This window comes from Solea senegalensis, linkage group LG20 (genome assembly GCF_019176455.1).
Source record: "Solea senegalensis isolate Sse05_10M linkage group LG20, IFAPA_SoseM_1, whole genome shotgun sequence".
Lineage (NCBI taxonomy): Eukaryota > Metazoa > Chordata > Actinopteri > Pleuronectiformes > Soleidae > Solea > Solea senegalensis.
In genome coordinates this window covers 2,924,057-2,946,161 of record NC_058039.1, presented here as the reverse complement: position 1 = coordinate 2,946,161, position 22,105 = coordinate 2,924,057, and the positions used below count along the sequence as shown (strand labels likewise).

At 41.3% G+C, this 22,105-nt stretch overlaps 2 protein-coding genes across 3 annotated transcripts; both read left to right on the top strand.

The window, feature by feature from the left end:
* The first annotated feature begins 533 nt into the window (after positions 1 to 533).
* Positions 534 to 7,810, top strand: ncdn (neurochondrin). The gene is made up of 8 exons (XM_044053378.1): positions 534 to 854; positions 1,072 to 1,297; positions 2,691 to 3,735; positions 4,850 to 5,019; positions 5,185 to 5,423; positions 6,086 to 6,301; positions 6,406 to 6,548; positions 7,191 to 7,810. Exons 2-8 carry the CDS (start codon positions 1,076 to 1,078, stop codon positions 7,610 to 7,612), a joined length of 2,457 nt encoding a protein of 818 aa, XP_043909313.1. The 5' UTR covers positions 534 to 854; positions 1,072 to 1,075; the 3' UTR covers positions 7,613 to 7,810.
* Positions 7,811 to 8,740: 930 nt separating this feature from the next.
* Positions 8,741 to 20,990, top strand: tfap2e (transcription factor AP-2 epsilon). 2 transcript variants are annotated; one of them, XM_044053218.1, is made up of 7 exons: positions 8,741 to 8,878; positions 11,142 to 11,585; positions 13,513 to 13,567; positions 16,618 to 16,849; positions 18,524 to 18,642; positions 19,107 to 19,245; positions 19,926 to 20,990. In XM_044053218.1, exons 1-7 carry the CDS (start codon positions 8,843 to 8,845, stop codon positions 20,185 to 20,187), a joined length of 1,287 nt encoding a protein of 428 aa, XP_043909153.1. In that variant the 5' UTR covers positions 8,741 to 8,842; the 3' UTR covers positions 20,188 to 20,990. The 2 variants fall into 2 exon arrangements, with proteins under 2 accessions (XP_043909153.1, XP_043909154.1); XM_044053219.1 differs by lacking the exon at positions 8,741 to 8,878 and adding an exon at positions 9,403 to 9,693.
* The last annotated feature ends 1,115 nt before the right edge of the window (positions 20,991 to 22,105 follow it).

Genomic DNA, 22,105 nt, shown 5'->3' with positions numbered 1-22,105 from the left:
GTTTAACGTTTGTAAAGCTGTACAGCCTTTGTTTATATGCTCCCAATGAGTACATTGTGTATATGTGTGTCCAATTAAAAAACAGCTACGAGATTGATATTCATGTTGTGTCTTCAATCACACAATGGTTGATCCAGATATTTGCACCACCTTTAGTGCAACATATCTGTGAGTTAGTGCAATAAATATAGAATAATTTATTTAACTGAGCTTAACCCAAATCTGCAATTAGTCAATAAATTAAATATGTAGATATTTATGCTATTTCACAGTATTTTATTATTTCATTATTCAAAATGGGAATCGGTTGTATGTTTTTTGGTTTCTTTGTAATGGATTTATTAATGGATGTAATGGATTTTTTTCCTCAATCGTGTTTCAGTATTTTATAGTAGCTTTATTTTGAAAAGCGGAAAAGGGGCATCTTGTTCTACGCAGCTTCACAATCGAGAACACTGGCGCAATCCACGCCGAAGGACAGCTAGTTTGACCATGAGAATAAGAGTGACAGCTGGCGTAACCGCCGTCTATTATTGAATTAGTTCGGCCGAACGACAACCTGCTGAACTAAACACGAGTACATGTAAAATGTAGTGTTACTAATAAAATGGACTATACTTACATTATACATATTATTACATGCATACATTCGATGCTCATGTGTGATGTGACGTCGCTTTAACGGCGTTATAACGCGGAGCAAAATGGCGCCTCCACCTGCCAACTATCCCCTCTCTGATTGGTCGACTAAACATGTAGCGCGGTTTTGATTGGCTCCACGTCGCCGTACGTGGACGTCAACTTCCGGTGAGCGTCCACGAGCAGCCGTGGCGCGCGAGAAGGCTATCTACAAAGTAAGTGATTTTTATTAAAATGAAGAAATTCGTCGTTTGAATCTTACATCGCCACAAAGTTGTTGTTGAGAAACCATGAGTAGACTGACTGCACATCATAATATTAAGGCGGCTTTTGTCGCTGTTCACACCGAGGAGCGTGTGGCAGGCATGAGTGCAGCATTTTACAAACCCGTTTCACATTTTTCCTAACGTTACTCGTTATTTATCTCTCGAGGTGCATGTTCGCGAAGGTCGTAATGGCTGACACCGCCGACGGGAATACTGCTGTGAGCAGCCGGCCTCCTGGAGAAGAGGAGCAGGGAGGAGGAGAAGGTGGAGGAGGCTCAGAGGAGGATGCAGGAGGTGGTTTGACAGATGCTCAGAGAGATGTGTTGGAGAGATGCCTTCATGCCCTCAAACACGGCAAAAATGACAGTCACACACTGGCTGCTCTTCTGTTGGTAAGTCTCCTCCATGTGAGCAATATCATGTAATTCAGCTGGTTTTATACTGGCTGTGGTCCTATTCACAACATCAATAATCCTCATTATTCATATTTGTATATAATTAAGTTTTATAACATAATCCTATTTTATGTCTTTATATTGAACCACCAGGCAATGAGGGATTAACCATGCAGATAGTTTTTTATATTCAATTAGATGAATCTTGTCTTTATTAATCCCCACACTGCGGAAATTAACTTTGATACAAAATACCAAAAAGTAATAGAATTGAATAGAAAATATGCAATAAATGTAGACAAATATTAAGTATAAATATGCAAATTTAAATTAGACGCAGACTGTGTGAGTAATAACAACTTAAGTATTGCAATGGTGCAAATTACAAGTATAAATTTGACAGTGTAACTGTGTTCTGCAAAATCCCTCATATTCCATTATCTTCCCTGGTTTCAGAATATCTGTTTCTGGTGTTTGGGATTTTTATTACAAACTCATGATCACACACTTTGCTGTGAGCTGCCTATCCCTGTGCTGGATTTCATGGCCAAAAAGATCAATGATTATTGTAATAAATGCCCTGAGTGAATTAGGGATGGCTCAATACCACATTTGTTTGTGTCCAATCTTGATTTCAGGTCTTGAATTTTTACCAATATCAGTCAGTCAATCAGTCTTTTATCTCTTTTAAACAACTTTGCTGGTAATGACACATTTATGCCAATGCATTTTCCATTTGCACCATATAAAGGGTTGACAAATGGTTTAGAATGACTTGTTGTTTTTCCCAATACCCAGACCAGTGATTTTGGATAGTGCTGGACAGATAATATTGTGTTAGCTCATCCCTAGAATAAAAGATTGAAGAAACTTTACCCGCATGATGACTGACTATTGGGCCAAAATGTGTTATATTTAACTTAACGTAACCACAAATAATTTAAGATTGTCTATATTTTTAGACATCAGAGTGCCCAGGATGCCTTTATTTATGAACTGCCACTTACATTTAATGGACTTCCCCTTAAGATTGAACAGCATAGTTTTGTTTTGTCACCCTTTGTGACCCTAAGTCGCACTCTCCTTTGACAAGCACTTGTTAAAGTAGAGAGATATGGTAAAATATCCAAAGCAGTATTATTTATTATGTGCTACAAATGCATAAACATGTCAAACTTTTGTTACATTGCTGCTGAATAAAATATTTTTTTAATAAACTGTAATTTAATTCTTACCCAGTCCGAACTTGTCCCTATGTGAAGTGTTGGCATCATTGCGTTACTGTTGGGGCACATGACAATGTAAAGGTCATTTAAAAAAAGGTTTGTTGGTTTAGTCCGCACAACTAACAGATGATTGCTTTGTAACTGTTATGCTCTTTGCATCTTAGATCACTCGTTTGTGCCCAGCAAGCCAACTTGACAAACCCACATTGAGACGCATCTTCGAGGCCGTGGGACTCAACCTTCCCGCTCGGCTTCTGGTGACAGCGGTCAGAGGGAGCGAGAGCTCCGCCTTACCCCCACATGAGCTCCTTTCACTGGGCACAGCTCTGTTGGCTGCCCTGAGCACAGACCCAGACATGGCCTCCCATCCCCAGCTCCTTATCACCATCCCTCTCCTGCTGGGTATTTTAGCAAACGGTCCCCTGTCAAACCAGCAGAAACAAGAAGAAGAGATGGGTCACAGTCAAGATAATGAGGGACAGTCATCAGAGAGGTCAAGCACAGATATTACAGTGGAAATATCGGCCGGAGAGAGTCACTCCAGCAAGCAAAAAGAAGATGATGGCACTGCATCAAATGGAGCACCAGCATCTAAAGAAACGTCAGCATGTTCCAGTCTTGATGAGGCCATGGCTTCCGACTGCTACCAGGTTTTGACCGCTGTGTGTGCTTTACCCAGAGGTCCTGATCAGTTACTGAGCAGGGGCGCTGTTCTCGCTCTCTGTCAAGCAGTGGCACAAAACCAGACTCTCAGCCAGGATAAGGGGCTTCCCTTGCTTGGTCGCCTCCTCTCAGGCAAAACCAAAGACAAAGTGTGGAGTAAACACAGTGCAGAACTCCTCACTCTGCTGCTCAGGCTCTGTAAAGATTTCTGTGAGTCTGCAGACCAGGCCAGATTGGATATGTGTTCCCAGTTGGTGCAGTTTCTCCCCCCAGCAGGAGTGGCGGTGGATAGTGAGGAACTGAAGGGCGCCATGAGCCGTGTGTGTGGGGAATTGAGGCCCATGATGCAGGCGAAGTTGACACCGAGGCAGATCGGGCCGATACTGGTCCTCAGTGCATGTCTGCTGGATTTGTACGGGTGGGAGCTGTTAGGACCGCCAAAGTTCTGCTGCTTACTGGTGAACCGAGCATGTGTGGAGGTCAGAATGGGCCTGGAGGAACCGCCTGGTAACAAGCTGAGTCCAGAGCTGCAGCACACACTCACAGGTAGTGTATTAATCATCATTATACACACAGTCATTTCTGCTCAATGAAAACAATAGCAAAAGAACCTAGTTTGATGACAGTGGGATCAGGGGATTGTTGATTAAAAATAATATAAAATAATAACAAAAGACGACACACTGGCTTACTCGTAGTACCGAATATTTCCTTTCCTTGGTCGTACGTTATAGCAGAGAGGGAGACAGAGAACGACATCTTTAAAAGGCAACCAAAGTGAAATGTACATTTCAATAATTATAATGGTTACAATAATAATAGCCCTGGAGTCATAGATACCTGCAGAGTGAGGACAGAGAAGTTAATAAAGTTAATAATTATAATTACACATCTTCTAAATAGTTTACTTCATTAAGAGCCAAATGAACAAAATGTGAATATCAGGGCTTGGGAATGAGAGCTCACTGGTGCACAACTGTCACTCTTTGATCATGCCGTTCAATTCTAACCTGTTTTTAATAGTGTTTGGAATTTATCCAAGCCAGATTAGAACACAATTAACAACCTTCATTATTTAAAGTTGCCCTACCTTTTTAAATACAAACAAAAGCCTGCGTAAACCTTTGTGTAAGTTTACACAATGCCAATTAAGTCTAATTTGACTTATTTTTGAATTAAAATAGGGACAATAATACACATTAAAGCGCATTCACATGTAAATGTCACTGATTGTAGCCATTTCCACCTTTTAGTCCCAAAGCAGGTTGATGTTTTGCCCCGCAACATTCCTGTGCTGCACACAGGAAGTGATTTATTTTACCTCAAAACAGAAGTAGGCGACAGCAACATTACGCTAGTAAAGTGAGGCTACTGCAAACAGGTGGGATTATTATTTAAAAATTGTACTGCTTAAAAATAAAAACAGTCGTTGAGTGGTTTGATGGTATAAATGCTTCTTGTCCCCACCCACCCCGACGCTGCCTGTGTATACACACCAACACTCCCTGAGTCAGGTCTGATAGTTTTGGTTGATAGAGCTTGTTTCCATTATATAAATAATGTTGCATCATTTCTGTTCACAAAGACCAAACCGAGGCAGAATAACAACATCACCAAAAGTTACGTACTGTTGCTTTAAACCTCCTCCTCTTGTTCTTAGGCTGTTACAGAATCATGGAGGCTGCTATAGAGCAGGCGTGCAGTCCAGCATTGACGCAGACAACTGCACCTTCCCAGAGCTCTGTCTCCTCACTCAGCCTGCAGCAGAGCAGGCAGGTCCTCCGGGTGCTGGAGGAGGCCTTCTCCGCTTTGATATACCACCTACAGCAGGTGAGGGGACGCCATCATCTTTGATGTTTTACTTGCTCCTAAGAAATCGCCCATCGTGCACCATGTAAATCGTCCTGTAATAATAATCATTATAAGCACTGTAGAAGCCAAACTCTCCTCAGACGTCACTTAAGCATTCTCCCTCTTCTCCTCCTGTTGCCGTAGGTCGATCCAAATCAATATGGCGACCCTTTTGTATTTGCCACATTCCGCTCTCTGTGCTCATGGCTGGCTGAGGAGACTTCCTGTCTGAAGGAGGAAGTGATGGGACTGCTGCCTTTCCTGATTGGATACAGCCGGAGCCACCTGCAGGGCGAGAGCTCAGAGCAGGGCCTCTCTGACTGGATGGCTGACATGTGTGTCTCTGACGAGAGGCTGGCCTGGACCGGCAAAGAACCTTTGAGGTAAGAATTACAACACAAAGAAAAAATCATGAAAGGCTGTTCATAAATAAAAAAAAAAGTATCACAGACATTAGATTACCAGTGCTGCTCTTCCTTCACTCCAATTAAGATTATATAGATTAATCTGGATGATTCTTGTTCAGAGGACGGTTAAATATTTTTTGACCAGAAATTCAAAAGTCGAGCTTCAAGTGCTCAGTGCATTCCAAAATGTTGAGATATTCTCATCTCAGTGTGATCCCAGAAAAAAGGAACATCACAACTAAGTGGCATTCGGATGAGACGTCACCCCTATTTCAGCTGGAAGAGGTTTTGGATGATTCCAGTTGTCGGTAACACACATGTCCACTCATATGTGCCATACTTAAGGTCTATTTTCCTCTAAATGGAAAAGACATCATGTTCTAGTAAAGAAGATCCAAAACTACTGAAGTAGGCTAATTTTCTCATTTTATAACCAGATGAACCGCCCTCTAGTCTCTATTCAGTGTATTCTTACTTTCTAATTAGCTTGAACTAGCAAATCAATAGACCAATTTTTAACTATGTTTGAAATGTATACACGTCATTCTTGTTTTTTCTTGAAAATATTGTATCTGTGCACACTGCATGAGTACGGCCCTTTACAAGTACACCTTGTTTTATGTCTGTGCTGTCTCCAGGTACCTCCTCCCAGCTCTGTGCCACCTGTCGGCAGAGGAAGGTCCCAGGAAAGTGCTGCTCACACTCGACACCCCGGCCCTGCTGGTGGACTACCTGTCCCAGAGCTGGACTTCCCTCAGAGGAAAAGGTGGTGTGGTTTTGGGCAGCGATCCGAGCATGGAGACAGTCTGCTCTGCCCTCCTCAACTTCACCGTCACAGAACCAGAGAGAGTCAGGTGAAATAACTCATCTGCAGCCTGTGAATTAACCACACAACACAAAATCTGTTCCATCATCTCCAACGTTGTTCTGCTTCTTTCTTTCTTTGTTTGTTTTCTAGGAAAGACCCATGTTTCAAAACGCTCGAGGCTTTTCTGAGTGAAGCACTTCCCGTGTTGGTGCACAAACCCCGCCTCCTGGTCCTTGCGGCAAATTACTGCACGTTGGGGCTAATGATCGGCCGACTCAAATTATCTCCTGCGGGTGAGAGCGGTTTTGGTTAGTCACTCACATTTAGTGCCATATAACAATTTATGCAAATAGTCTCTGTGCTGTTGTATGTAAATGATGCTGTAACTCTATAGCTGTCATTGTCAAAACTGGTCCAAAACATTATGTACACCGATGTGTTCTTATTGTGAACTAGATTGCAACTGAGAACTAGGTTTGTCATCTTTAAAAAGTGAGTCCACATATAAAGAGTTTTGGAAACGCTGCTCTGCATTCTGCAAACCCACACTTTTAGTTTTTTTCAGTTCTTGTATTTGTCTTTTCTTTCCAGTGTTGAGTACATTTACACATTTAAAAGTCTTAATCTAAAGCCATGAAGACCAGACCATTTCTGCCAGTAACCTCCTGGACCTTTAATAGTTAATGTTGACTGAGTGATTCTTAGAGCAAACGTATAAACCTGTATCACCACATAAGTGAAGAATAAATATTGGGTGAATTCATCTCACTGTAGTGTGAAAGTGAGGAAGAAGGGGAAAAAAATAGTGGCTTTAAATGGAAATTTTGTGTCCTCTAGTGGCCAAAGTAGATTAATGCAACTCTAACTTTCAGTTGTTGGTAGCATTAGATAAGAAACATTAACATTAATCCATGTTTGTTGTTTTGTTCCTGTAGCATCAGCAGAAGCAGGCCAAAGGCGTTTCTTCTCCTCCGCTCTCCGGTTTCTCCGCGGCGCCATGGACTCCGGCTCCAGCCCCGGCCCGGTGAAGGTGAGCGTCGGCTGGGCGGAGAGCTGGGACGAGGCCGCCGAGCTCTGGAGGTTGGGCCTGCAGGCTCTGGGAGGCTGCGTCCGCGCTCAGCCCTGGATCACCAGCCTCCTCAGAGAGGAAGGCTGGCTCAAACACACACTCACCATGCTGGGCCAGTGCAGCGCACTACCTGACCAGCACACACAGGAGGCGCTAGAGGAAGCACTGTGTGCCGTGGCGGAGCAGTGCACGCTCTGTAAGCAGGAGATTAGAGACATGATGACGAGACACGATAAAGGAGCACTGAGCTGTATGAGGAACCTGAAGAAGTCGGTGGCAATGAAGTGAAAATCAAATAAGGTCCAACTAAATAAATAAAAGCACAGCGGTTTATGATGTTTCTGTCGATCATATTTTTCAGTGGAATTATTCCCCAATAAAGAGGCTCATTCACTATTTGCATGACTGGAAAAAAAGGTTTCTTACATGTGAATGTGAAAATGTAAATGCATTTAATAAAGAATTATTTTGTCAGAGAACAGAAAACTTATGTTTCCATGTGTCACTTTCATTTTCAGCCATGTTTGGGATGTAGATTAAAGATTGACTTTATTTTGGTTGTGATCCTGACACATTTTATTTGATATATTTATATTATTAGGCTTGTGAGACATCTGTTATATATGCAAATCAACATTTATACTTAAGTTAATAAACATGGTATGGCATGGAGGTTGGATTAAGATAAAAATAAGATGTACTTTATTAATCCCTGTAAGAAACTTGAGTTATCCACCAGCTGACAAAATAATATAAATATAAGTAATATAAAAACAGTGGATCACCAGTGAATTAAATTTCATAGAGGCTGAAAAATCAGCAGTGGAGATTAGAGAACAGTGATCTAAAGTGGCCACAGGGTGGCGCAGTCAGACCTAATGTGGTCACCTAAGATTTTTGATCTCAAAACTCATTTGCTGAATGGTTGTCTGTCGCTCTCCCTCTTGTTTTTAGACAACTATGTATGTTGTTTAAATTTAAATAATAATTATTAAACCAGAGATAATAGAAGTAGCCACAAATGTTGATTAAAGGTCGATGTAACATCAAATCAAATCTGACAGTAAACAGATTCGACCAATTGTTCTTTACATGAAGTATGTGTTTAAATGCATTTCTCAAGTTTAATCATTTTAAGTTGTGAATTTATGTAAATCAGTGTAAATAAGGTCTACAATTTGCATTTTTTTGGTCATGTGATGTGTGAATATTATCACAGACCAGCCGTGTTTTTTTTCCTTATTCAGCGCCTCATCCTGGATCCTTTATTCTTTGTACAGCCGTGAAAGAAGTTTTCAATCAGCTTCCCCCTCGACTCCTGTCACCTCCCGCCCTCTCCTGTATCTGAGCCCCCCCCCTCCCTAACAGCGTCTCTATTCTCTCTGACTCATCCATACAAACTCCTGCATCGTCTCAAACTAAACTCACTCATCTTCTGCACCTTCAGCCTCCGTCCATCCACCGCGTCACGTTCAGCCCATCAGTTGGAGCTTCACCATACTCATCATCACCACCACCATGCTCTGGAAATCACGCAAGACTGATATTTTGCAGGTAAGAAACGGCATCACAGTTTCTTTCCTGTCGTATAAATTGCTTACTTATTTATACATTTACGTCAGCAGCTAAAACTCTGTTTTGCAGCAAATTGTGCCGGCAGTTTGAAAATAGCCTGAGTGATTTCATCTCAAGAACATAAAAAACAACCAAGAAAGTCCTAATCTTTGGATAAAAATACTTGGATGTTCGTGTGTAAAATCGACTTAAAATTTTATTTTAATGTTTAAAATGTGATTTTTTTTGTCACATTATTGTAAAGTTGACATGTCCAAAATATTGGGAAAACTAGTGTAACGTGGTGCGTAAAACGTGCGTAAAACCTGGAGTGCTGTACAATCCTGTGCCAGTATGTTAAAATATAGTGCCAAAAATATTAAAGTGCAGTGTGTATGTGTGTGTGTGCATTAACAAGCGATAAGTGGATGAATATATCTCTTTAAGAGAAGTGGACCCTGTCGACCCCTCCCCTCTTTCTGCCGGGTGCGCGCAAAACCTATAAGTAGTGCGCTCATGGAGAGGCTGCGGGACTCTGTGTTGCGTGTGTGTATATCTGGCATCAGCAGCAGCATCATCATCATCAGCAGCAGTGGCTTCTTGACATCTGTGTGTAAATAGTTCCACGGAGCAGCGAGAAAAAAGGAAAGCCAATAAGTTTTGAGTTGAATGGAGCGTTAAACCCGCCTGGATTTTACGTCTCGGGAATCATATTTTTGGGTGACAGCTCGTTGGAACGGTGCGCATCGTGTTGCATTTTAAGTTTGGGAGACATCACAGTGGTCCAGATGTTAATCCACACCTATTCCGCTATGGTGAGTTTAATAAACACTTTTTGCTCATGTCTTTTTATCAATAATTCGTTTTAGGATTGAATATTTTAGACCCAACCTTGAAAAAAATGCGTATTATTTACTTTTAAAAGTGGGTGAACATGTTTTTTCTTGTAAATGGCTGTATCATGAGAGTCATTTAATGAATGAGTTGCATTATTACACCTGTGGCACCAGCTGTCGACCTGAGAGAATAATGATCGTGACTGATAATTATTATCTTCATGCGCTTTTATCGCGGAGTTAAACACGTTTGTGAGAAGTGTGGATGATTCTCTCTCCCCAGTGTTAAAAGTGTGAACTGCTCTGAACTGTGCGTCTACTGTAGCAGGAGATGCTCTTTGTCTGCGCAGTGTCACAGCGAGTGAGACCTACAGTGACAGTGGAGTGTCCACGCAGACACTGCGAACACTCATCGTGACGCGCGACAGGGTGGTCTGCGCCCTCAGATGCAGCCTCAACCCAATAACTTGTGTTAGGATAAAAGTAGAAACACATACAGTATATATATGTGTATATATATACAGTATACAGTTTGTATACAGTGATGCGTGTACGTGTAAGTGTATCAGTGTGTGTGACCTGCGTGGTAGTGGCCCTCTGTGCCGTGGCAGATAATGGACACGGTTCCACCACAATAGCATTGATTGATTTCGGGTGACCTAGCTTTTACAATAAATCCAATTTTAGCAGGATGTACACACACACAAACACTCACTCACACACACACACAGACACACATTTTTTTTTTTAGAATTCATTAATTTGGACAGCCCAAACAAATCTTAGCTCTAAACTTTCCTCATAAATGAGGTTCTGCCTCATTAGGACCAGGTTTTGGTCTCCATGAGGATTATTGGTCCTGACAAGTTTAGTGTCTATGTCAAAAAAGCTCATAAAGAGGTAGCAAATACACACACACACACACAGAGACAAACACTGTCACTAGTAAATTCACATTTCGTTTCCTGCTCTTTGTGACATAAATTACCTCTTTTTTTTTTAATTACCTTGGTTGTGTGGGTCAGTGTGTGTGTGTGTGTGTGTTGTTGTTTACACCCCTCCCTTCCTTCTGCCGTGGTGAGGTGTTTGTGTGATTGTTGTGTATTACCTGTCCCCTGTCCTTTGTGCAGCATCTTGGTGGCCATGACCTTTGTGACACTGTTAAAGCGGCGATGCCAACGGCGTCTCGTGTCAGTGCGCATCACTTCCAGCTGCTGCTGCTGCTGCTATTTCCAACCATCCTAGAAAAATGGAAATCATTTATAATTAATTCATGTTTCTGTGTCCAAGTGAAATATTTGAAACAAGTTTGTGCTTGTGTGGTTTTGTTTAGACTCTTTCTTCTCCTGCGTAATCATTGCGTTTGTGTTGGATTTTGATAAAGAGTTGATAAAACAAACTTCCTAATGTTTTATTCTTCTCCGCAGGACCGCGCAGACGGACTCAGCGGTTCTTCGCCGGGTGGGCGCCTCTCCCAGCTCTCCTCCCTGAACCAGGCCGCCTACTCCTCAGCTCCTCCGCTCTGCCACACCCCGGCCTCTGACTTCCAGCCTCCGTACTTTCCTCCCCCTTACCCCCAGTCTTCCCTGTCATACTCCCAGAGCCAGGACTCGGCCTATTCCCACCTGTCGGACCCTTATCCCTCCATCAACTCCATCCATCAGCATCAACAAGCGGCATGGCACTCGCAGAGGTCGCGCTCCGAGGAAGGGGGGCTGCTGTCACAGTCTCACCGGGCTCTGAGCCTCGACCCCCGGCGGGAGTATCCAGCTGTGCCCCGGCTGCTCCACGGTCTCGGGGAAGGCGCTGCCGCTCTGGGGGACGGTCCTCTAGGGATGCACCTGGGACATCACGGCCTGGAGGATCTGCAGGTGACTGGAGATTTTTTTTTGTTTTGTTTTTGTTAATTTTTCCCCTCCTCCCGCTGAAGCTGCTTACATTTTCTGCAAAGTGCGTGCGTAAAAGTCACTCGGCATTTCATCCAAGCAGCCACGCAAAACATATTCCTTACTTTTTCGATGATTTTACTTCCAGAAATTTATAATAATCCATAATCCATTATTATAAACATAATATTGAAAACACCTGTTATCTCGGGAACATAAACGCTGCATCAAGGCCTCGAGGTCATTTATCTTCCATTTACACTATTTACAATTCTACAAATGACTTCATAAACACTTCATAAAATATCGCAATTTAATAAGAATGTGCTCTCATTAACTCCTTATATATAAGGCTATATTTACAATTTAGATTTTGTATTTTTTAATTACCACCTTCAGGCCTTCAGGCTATTTTAAAAATTTATTTAAACTAAGAAATATCACACTTTGCTGTAAAACATAAATAAATAGGAAATCAATTAGTCAAAATAATATTGAATGTCTAGAATATTAGTTTCCATAAAAATAAAATTGTGTGTTTTATTTAATTTATTTGACTTAGTCAAGTTAACATTAACATTTTCACTTTTATGAAAATGTTAATATAATGCCCTTTTTGCCACAGAAATTTAAAGGTAACGAGTCTATAAATGAATTCATTTTTGAATGATTCAGTTTTATTTAAAGAAAATAACAATAAAAGTTGTGCTTATTTGGTTACATGCCAGTTTATTATTCATTCCTGCACCCACACTGTTAACCTCGGTGTTATCCGGCGTCTCGCACAAAGACAAAGTGATTTTTTTTTTTTCTTTTTGATTTTTGTAGAGAAGAATAGTTTCTATGGTTTATTGAGCAGCAGCCTCAGCCTCCCTGCAGCAGCAGCAGCAGCAGGTGCAGCTGCAGACGCTGTTGTTTGTTGCCTCCTCGCAGAAAAAAGACAAACACACACACACACACACACACACACACCGAGACCAATTGATCTTTATGGTCATTAATAGAAAAGAAACGCAGCAGCGGCATCAGCGCCAGGCGAAGAGTCAGCGCGCGGGCATGTTGCTGTTAAACGCTCCCACCTGACAAGGACCTTTATTTGATTAATGGATTATATCCTGCGCGTCTGAAGCCTCTTATAAATTCAGCACAAAGGAGAGACATCCGAGAGGAGACGCTTTTATTCCGGGAGAATGGAAAAGATCAAATGAAATGCAATGGTTTTTAATTCAGTAACACAGCGCCTGTTTTTACATTCAATAGTTTCAGTTTTTAAGTGAAAGTGAAAAGAGAAAATTTGTATTTTATATTTATTTGAAAAACAGCTATTTGAGTGATTTTTAGAATATTTGAAATTGTATTTTTGGTGCTATGATTTGAGCTCTGACCCTGGAAAAAGAAAATGGTTGACCTGACTTTAAAGCTGGTAACATCTCAATGAATTAAGTTAATATAAACAACAAGTGATTAAGTTATACAACTTATTTCAATGTGTTTAAACTAACCGTATTCATTTAAATGTTGCCAACTGTAGTCGTTTTTGTGTGTTTGTCGGTTTTCATCAAAAACATTTTTACTACATAAAGCTCCTAAAAAAATAACACCAAAATATGAAAATATAAAATATAGACTGTGATCATTTTTTAAAAAGAATTTAGAACAACTTGCACTTACACAATTGTTGTCAAGTTGTGTGTAAAACAGGATTAAACAATGTCATTTAGTTTGGAAAAAAAAAAGTTTTACGTGAATATGGAGAGGACTCACATTCACTGTGTGTGTGTGTGTGTGTGTGTGTGTGTGTGTGTGTGTGAAAGAGAACTAAATGTTGGACCTTCTATCTTAGTTTGGCCTCAGAGAAAGTGTGTGTGTGTCCATTGATAAATGATAGTGACTGTCTGTCTGTCTGACACAGGGAATGGAGGAAGGATCGGCCCTGGGCATCCTCGACCACTCTGTCATTAAAAAAGGTAAGAGGTGGGAGAGAGAGCTCTGTGTGTGTGTGCATGAGAGAGAGAGAGAGAGGGAGAGAAAGTGAGTGTGTGTGTGTGCATTTGTGTGCACCTATATAATTGTGCTATATGTGCTGAAGGGGGTTTTGTGTTTAGGGGCACTCCAACACCAGTCTCTCTCTCTCTCTTTCTCTCTCTCTCTCGCTGTTGCACACACACACACACACACACACACACTATAAATAATTCTGTTTTGCTATTTCATTTGAAGTCAAGAAGTCCTCTAACACTCAGCTCCAGACTTCACCCCAAAGGCACACATTCTTAATGAACTGTTCATGGTCATATGAGAGAGTGAGTGTGTGCGTGTGTGTGTGTGTGTGTGTGTGTGTGTGTGTGTGTGTGAAAAGAGAAGGATTAGAGTGAGAGGAGAGAGAGGGAAGTGGGCCAAGGCATAAAAGGAAAGAGGAAGACGATAAAAGAGGAGTTGTGGGAAATTTGAATATGTATATATATATATATATATATATATATATATATATATATATATATATATATATATATATATATATATATATATATATATATATATATGTATAAAGAGAGAGAGAGACATATATACGATGGCTCTAATAACAGTGTGAGTGTGAGCGGCAGAAAACACAGGGGCACGATTAGAAAACTCAAGTTGGATTTGAAGCTGGTGCGCTGTGATAGTGTGAAAATCTCACTCAGCCAAACCCCCCCTGGTACAGACAGTGTGATGGAGTGTAGTGGTGCATTAAAAAAAGAGACAAATTGCTTTTATTTATTTCTCCTTATACATTTTCTTCCATATTTAGTGAAAATAATTGAAAAACTGTCTCTGGTATTCAAACAGTTCTAATTCAATGTATTCATCTCGCTGGTTTTAACGCCTCGTGCCGTAAAGTTTTCACAATAACAGAGATGTAATCGTCTGAATCTAAAGTCCCAGAGGAAGAAGAAGCTCCGTATGCGCCTGATTCCAAAGTGGGTCTGACTGAATCTGGCAGACAGACAAACAGAGATTGCACTTGTTTGCCACACGTTTAGAAAGTGATCAGTCACCACAGTGAGTCTGTGCTCTGGCACGACGGCAGCGTGCAGAAACAAAAAAGCCCTTGTGAATAAGAAAATCCGAAAAGGAGAAGAAAACAGAATATAGGGAAAAGGAAAAAACAGAAAGAAAGAAAGAAAGAAAGAGATGGAGAGAGGGAGGGAAGGGGTACAAGATGATAAGAGAAGGAGAGAAAAGAGAGGGAGGGGTCGACAGAGAGGAAACTCTGTCCTCATTGCTGTTTCATCCACTGGCTGTGATTGTGAATGATTGGATTTTAAGAGTTTTTTCTTACCAGTTTGTTGGGGAATCGTTGATCTGTGAGGCTGATGTCAGTCATTCACACACCATATGTCTCCTTAAATAAGGAAAATCAAAGAAAGAGTGAGACAGAGGCCTGGAAGGAGACTTTGAGTCATTTGTTGTATTATTACATAGTGACTATTCTTATTCAAAACACTTAACAACTACTGACTAAATGAGTTCTCTGACCCTGTCGTCTTGTGCTTTGCTTCGCTCTATTTTGACCAAAAAAAAAAATTATATATTTTCCCTGAAGACAGTGACACTGAGCCTCATCACTTTCTGTCATCCTTATAATCATGCCTTAAAGCTCCAGTATGTAACATTAAGGAGGGAATAAACTAGCCAGAAATATGTTTTTTTTAATAAAAATCATAAATTAATAAATATAAATTGAACTGGTGTAGCTTACTATGAAAATAAAAGCTGAGCATCATCCTTTTTGGTCTGTAAAGGCCTCCGTATATAGTTCTCAGCTGCTCTAGGAAAAGGGAAGGTTGAGAGGAGGAGTTTTTAAAGATTTGTTGCAATCTGCAGTCTCACCAATAGATGTCACTAGTTCTTACACACTGGACCTTTAAGCAATTAAATGCCCAAAATGTTCTCTTCTGCACTCATAGATGGGCAGACAGTCTGCATTCATTCATTGTTGTCATCTGATCTGGGGTTAAATTGGAGTTAATCCCAGATACACAGGCTGAGAGGCAGTATTTCAATTTTTAATAGTTAATTTATGACATTTTTGTGAGCTTAAACAAACTTGGTTCGATAGAATTCAGTTGAATTGAAAGCCAAAAAACCTACACTGTAAAAAGAAAATGGTTGCTTTAACCGCTTTAACACCTAAATTAAACTAAAATAAGCAAGTTCTCCTCATATAACTTGGTAAATTTAGTTTGAATTAACTTATTGTAGGTGTTAGGAACTAACGTAATATCTATTTACTTTTTACAGTTTTTCTGTGCAACACCTAAAAAAAGTAATATCTTCAGGATGATTACGCCAAATATGAATGTATTCAGTGTAAAATATTGGCCACAGTGATTACACATAGTCCTGAAAAAATATTCACCGTTCAAAGTATTTTAGAAAATAAAAAAACTTTAAAGCAAAAGGAAATCTGTTCCAAACACAGATTATACAAACATATAGATTCATGGTACCTGCAGAATCCGGGGGTTAATCTCATCAACACACGGCAAAGATAATCAGGGTCAGGTCTCTCTGCCAACTCTCACATCTGTTTTTAAAACCCTTGCTGCAAGTTAGCAGTTGGTGCACAATTACACACAGATCAGCCCTAAAAGTTTCGTGCAGTGCAGAGAGAGTGAGTGCAAATTGAGCTCTTGCAGGTGTGAAATGAAGCTATTTGAAAATGCACAACTGTAATGAAACAAGCTGCAGTTTTAGGCAACAGAGTCAACAAGCAGCGCTCCGGATTTAGAGCTGTCGACGCGGGGGAGAAGATTACGCTGCATAGATTAATGAGGAGTCATTCACACAACACTATTGTCATTGCAGGAGACATATGTTTAGGACTGATGATCTTTATTCACCGTTTACCTCTGTTGTTTGCCTCTGTGTGCTGTTGCTGTCACCGTTTCAACTCTGTGTTTCTGTGTTTGTATAAATGAGTTAAAACTTTTCCAATTTTTATTTTTTTTTTATTCAAATCAACCACTCACAGTTCCTATCCCGTCCAAGCTGAACGGCTCGTCCCTGTCAGCCTTGTCCATATGCAAGGAGGGTCTCAGTATGGGCGCCGTGTCCAACCCAGCCGAGGTGTTCTGTTCTGTCCCGGGTCGCCTGTCCTTGCTCAGCTCCACCTCCAAGTACAAAGTGACGGTCGGGGAGGTGCAGCGCCGCCTCTCTCCACCTGAGTGCCTCAACGCGTCTCTGCTGGGTGGAGTCCTCCGCAGGTGAGAGGAGGATGGGGAATGAGGGAGCGTGATGTTGTTCTAGGGAGCGAGAATCTGAAGTCAACACAAAAATAAACCTTAAATGAGTTGTTTTTTTGGACCTAATAAAGGTTCCTACAATGGAATTAAGTTCATTCAAGCTTAAATATGCACGTTCTACATAGACAACATGCTTATTTTAGATTGTATGAACATTTATTTAAGTGTTACCAAATGAAGTGTTTTTATACTTTGGTTGTTAATACCTATGAAGACAACTTACTTACTTTAGTTTGAATGAACTTCTTCGTCTTTACTAAGCACTAACAACCACTTCTGACTCACGTATGGTAGAGTATTTTAAATGAGTTCTTAACCATAGGTCCAGAGCCGAGGACCCAGTGTGCGTCATGGGACTAAATCACAAGAGAAGCAATGTGGTTTAATGAATCACAGCCTCAGGGTTTTATGATTGGTTGTTAAAGGCTAAAGTACTTCAAGAAGACATAATTAAAAGATATTTAGGAAAATAAATGCATTCTATGAATAATAATCCCTTCTATATCACCCACTACATTGCACTTTTATTCTCTTCAGTTTTTAAGTAAGATTGGTTTTATGATTGTTTTAGAAAGAATGTGATGCATATATGTAGATAAACCCCCAGTTATCTATAATATAGTTAATATCAGCTCCACCAATGACCACAGTGAATAGTGAATAGTTTGAGAATACAACTTTACTTTGGCTTAAAGTACAGTAATGTAAGAATTAGTGACATCTAAAGGTGAGACGGAGGACTCGTCCGCTCTCCCCTCTTTCACAAAGAGCATAAAGAAACTACGGTGGCCCTCACATACCAGAAAGGATGTCATTCTTCTTCATTTTTCATAGTAAGCTCCGTGAAATGCAAGCACAAGGCTTATATTAAGGCCACGGAAGCTAAATGATTTTTACTTTTAAGTGATTATACGCCTGTAAAAACATACTTAGACATAGTAAATTAAATTTCTGCCAATAAAACCCTCCTAAAATATTACAGTGGGCCTGACAGTCAGGTTTCTAATGCAGGAATTAATAATAATAAAAAAGGCCTAATATATAGAGGAGAGCTATTTCCTCTCCCACTGCTGTGGGTCAATGGAATGTCAAGAATGTTTCTTAGAAATGGTAAATGAAGATGACTGGATGAGAGCAGACGAGGAAGATAAAAGCAATAAATCAGGGATGAAAGCAAAATAAAGAAATAAATACAAGACACCATTAGTACTGACAGGAGACATAGGGAGAAGTTAGCCACACACACACACACACACCACAGCAGAACCAATAAAGCCAAACACACCCTGGGCACAGGCTCACACAGCTATTTGTCTTAGGACACTGCATGGACTTACATTCATCTGGATGGTCTTAACACTGCTTCATCTCTAACCTTAACCAGTTAATGCCCTTAACCCTCACCTTAACCTAACCACAGTCACAAATCTTAGCCCTAAACATTTCCAAATCCTCAGAAATGAGGTTCTGCCTCATTAGGACCATGGTTTTAGTCTCCCTGTGGACGACTGGTCCTGACAAGGTCAGTGTTTATGCCAGAAAAAGGTCCTGAAGAGGCAACAAATTCAAGCAAACACACACACTCACCCAAGTAGCATCTCCTAAAAAGTGCTCTCTCTGTCTCCTCCCCCTCAGGGCGAAGTCAAAGAATGGTGGCCGCTGTCTGAGAGAGCGTCTGGAGAAGATTGGCCTCAACCTGCCCGCCGGGCGACGCAAGGCAGCCAACGTCACTCTGCTAACATCTCTAGTGGAGGGTAGGGAAACGCACGCACGCACACACACACATACATGTGACCTGCATGTATCCTGACAGATTGAGACACATATTCACATAGAAAAATGCTCACATGAGCAGACATGAATAAACAGTCATAACAGGGTTCAACTGATGCTTTTGTGTGCGTGTGCACAAACACACAAGCCGCTGCCGCTGCTACTGCTGCTGCAGCTTCATGAAGCCAAAGTGCAGTGAACTGTTTGAGCAGCAAAAGTGAGAAAAATGGCTGCAGAGTTTGTCTCTTGACCTTGACCTGAACTGACCCGTCGATTGTGCATCACTTAAACCCATTTACATGGATAATTACTGTAATGTTGACCCCTGAAAAACACACAGACGTACAACAGTAGCTGCTTTCCCCCTTAACTAATGGAGAGGAGAGTCTGTTTTTGGACTTGTTTTGTTTTTGCTTCACTCTCTCCTCTTCCTCCCGCTCCTCAGGTGAGGCCGTCCATCTGGCGCGGGACTTTGGTTACGTGTGCGAGACAGAGTTTCCAGCCAGAGCCACAGCTGAGTATCTGTGCAGGCAGAGCGAACCAGAGCAGCTCCCGACACGGCGCAGCATGCTGCTCGCCACCAAGTGAGTGTCACCGTCACAGCTGCAACTTCTCTGTCTTTTCTCTTTTTTACCCAACCCCCACTGGTCAAAAAATAGTTAAATCCCGAGTTAAAGAAGGTTTTTCACTTAAATTACGAACTGGGATTTAGTAATGGACACATTATTGGCTAGGGCTGCAGTCGGCATCAGTGGGACAGCAAGAACTTCATCTTCTGGCCGTTAGTGTAGCAAATTGCAAAAATATTTTTTTTTAAATCTCAGGTGTATGGATGTATTTACCACCTAGCTTTAATTTTACATTTCAATTCATTTTCTGGTTACATGACAACGGTCAAAGTCACTAATTCTATTTTTTTCCCCAATCTAGAGATTTTTACCAGTTAACGATGCAGATTATTGGGTTCAGCTCATCCTTACTATTTAATCTGCAGAACCTGTGCAAAGTTTGCCTTGTATGCATCAATTTTCAGCCAAGTTTGATTGATGTTTTAATGTTTTCAGTCACACAGGGATGATAATCACTAGTTTTTTGTACTTTTGTAGCAGCGTGCCTTACTATTTTTTAAGCAAAAACAGTTGACATTCATTTTTCTGACAACCAACAACTTGAATGATATAAAACTGAACCTGAGCCTCAGTATGAGCCACAAATCTCTGGATGAATAAATAATAAACAAATCCAACCTCTTGTTTCCTCTCAGGGAAGTCTGTAAGGAGTTTGTAGACCTCATGTCCCAGGACCGTTCCCCGCTAGGCGGCAGTCGACCCACCCCGTGTCTGGAGCCAGGAGTCCAGGGAAGCCTCACTCACTTCAGCCTGCTCACCCACGGCTTCGGAGGCCCCGCCATCTGCGCCGCGCTCTCCGCCTTCCAGAGCTACCTGATCGAGGCCATCAAAATGCTGGACAAAGGAGAAGGTGGAGGGAAGAGCCACCACGACAAGGAGATGAAGCACCGCAAATAGAGGACGAACGAACAAAAGTGTGGTGACATGGACGGATGGATGGATGGATGAGAGGCAGAGAGGAAGAGGAAAAAGAGGGCGGGGTGGGGGGTTTAAGACTTACGTGTGCCCCTCTGTGTCTTTGACCTTTGCCCTCAGGATAAAAACTGAGACTTTTACCTCTCAGAGACCCCTCGCATCACGGAGGTGGGGATTATGATGATATCTGTACTGTAATACTGTATGTGTCCACAACCACCTCACTCGAAACGACGCATGGACCTCTTCTTCTTCTCAGTAGCTGGTTTGTGTCGCGATGGCGTCGACAAAAAAGACAAAATCTTCAGGATGAGTTCCTACACATGACAGTCATGATTTTATGATTTTTAATAACCCCATTTTATATTAAACTCAAGTAGGGCTGGGTATCAAATTTCAGTACTTCTGTGGCATGGCGGTGCTTGTTTAATGAATGGAGGTATGTTGAGAAGAGCTGACTGTGCACTAAAACTAAAGGATTTTACTGTAATGTGTGATGTTATTTTTGTGAAAATGGACTTCATAACATTGGTACTGAAGAAAGTCTCATTCAGGAGTTGGTATCAAAGTCCAGATATGGATTCTGTATTGAAATGTGTAAACAATACCCAGCCCTGTACTCTCATCCTTACCTTTACCCACACACACACACACACACACACACACGCACACGCACTTACACTTTTTTTTGGACCGAACTCACCTTGGGAAACATCGTAAGCCATATCTGAGAGAACGACCTGCTCTTTGCTCCTCTGGAGACTTCTGCGAGACTTTTGGCTCCACCTGATTGGACGAGCATAAACTTCCATGTGTAGTGATCCGTAGCGGGTGGTCATGGGAAATTCTGGGAGTTCTCTGGGTACACTGTCAGTGAGGGTCAGGGGGAGGAGTCAAAGCGGCAGCTAATGGAGATTTGTTTTATTTTGAAGTACGACGTGCTGGTAACTTAAAAAAAAAAAACACAACGCAAATCATTTTGTACTTTCTGTGTCTGTTTATTATTAATGTTATTACTGTTGTTGTTATTATTATTATTGTATTACGGCATAAATGTAATATATTATTAAAGAATTAAGAAGTGAGCAGCTGGGTTTTATGACTGTGTTTTTATGTTTTAATCTAAAACGACAAAAACTAATGGCACGTTTATTCAGCTTTTATTGCGATGATCATAATATTTTTATTGATTACTGCAGGCAAAGTCTATCCTCTCTTCCACAGTAAAGGTCATGACCAGGTCTAACTAACACTTGAGTTCATCATTGATTATTCTCTGGTTTGTTTGATTGACTGAGTGACTAATTGTTGCGTTCATACATTGTCTGACGATTATAAAAAGAAAATTGCAGCGTGAGATTTTTATGGCTCATGGGGAAGCTGGAGCCAAACCCAGCTGACATAGGCCAAAGGGCAGGGTCCAACCTGGGCAGGTCACCAGTCCACCACAGGACAACAACAACAACACACCTATGGTGAGTTTAGTGTTCAATTAACCTCGGCATGTTTTCACAGAAAGATCCTCGTTCAAACTGGGATTCAAATCAGTGACCTTCTTGCTGTGAGGCAACATTGCTAACCACTACTTCACCGCATGGCTCCCTTTAAAGTGGAATTCTGCAGGATTTATACCATAACTGGACAGTTTTGGTGTCACTGTAATGGTTAAATGTCTTGTCTCCACTGCCCCTACCGTCTGTTAGTGGGAAACCAGCTTTGCAAGATCAGGGCCGCTGACCCAGAGGACTCTGGGTCACGGGTCTGGCAAGCACTACATACTACACACACACCCATAGCCAGGTACCGGCTATAAGATCGAGGCAGTGATAGTGTTATTTTAGACGTCCATCATGGCAGAGCTGGTGAGAAAGAAGCAGAGAAAACTGTGGTCGGAGGAAGT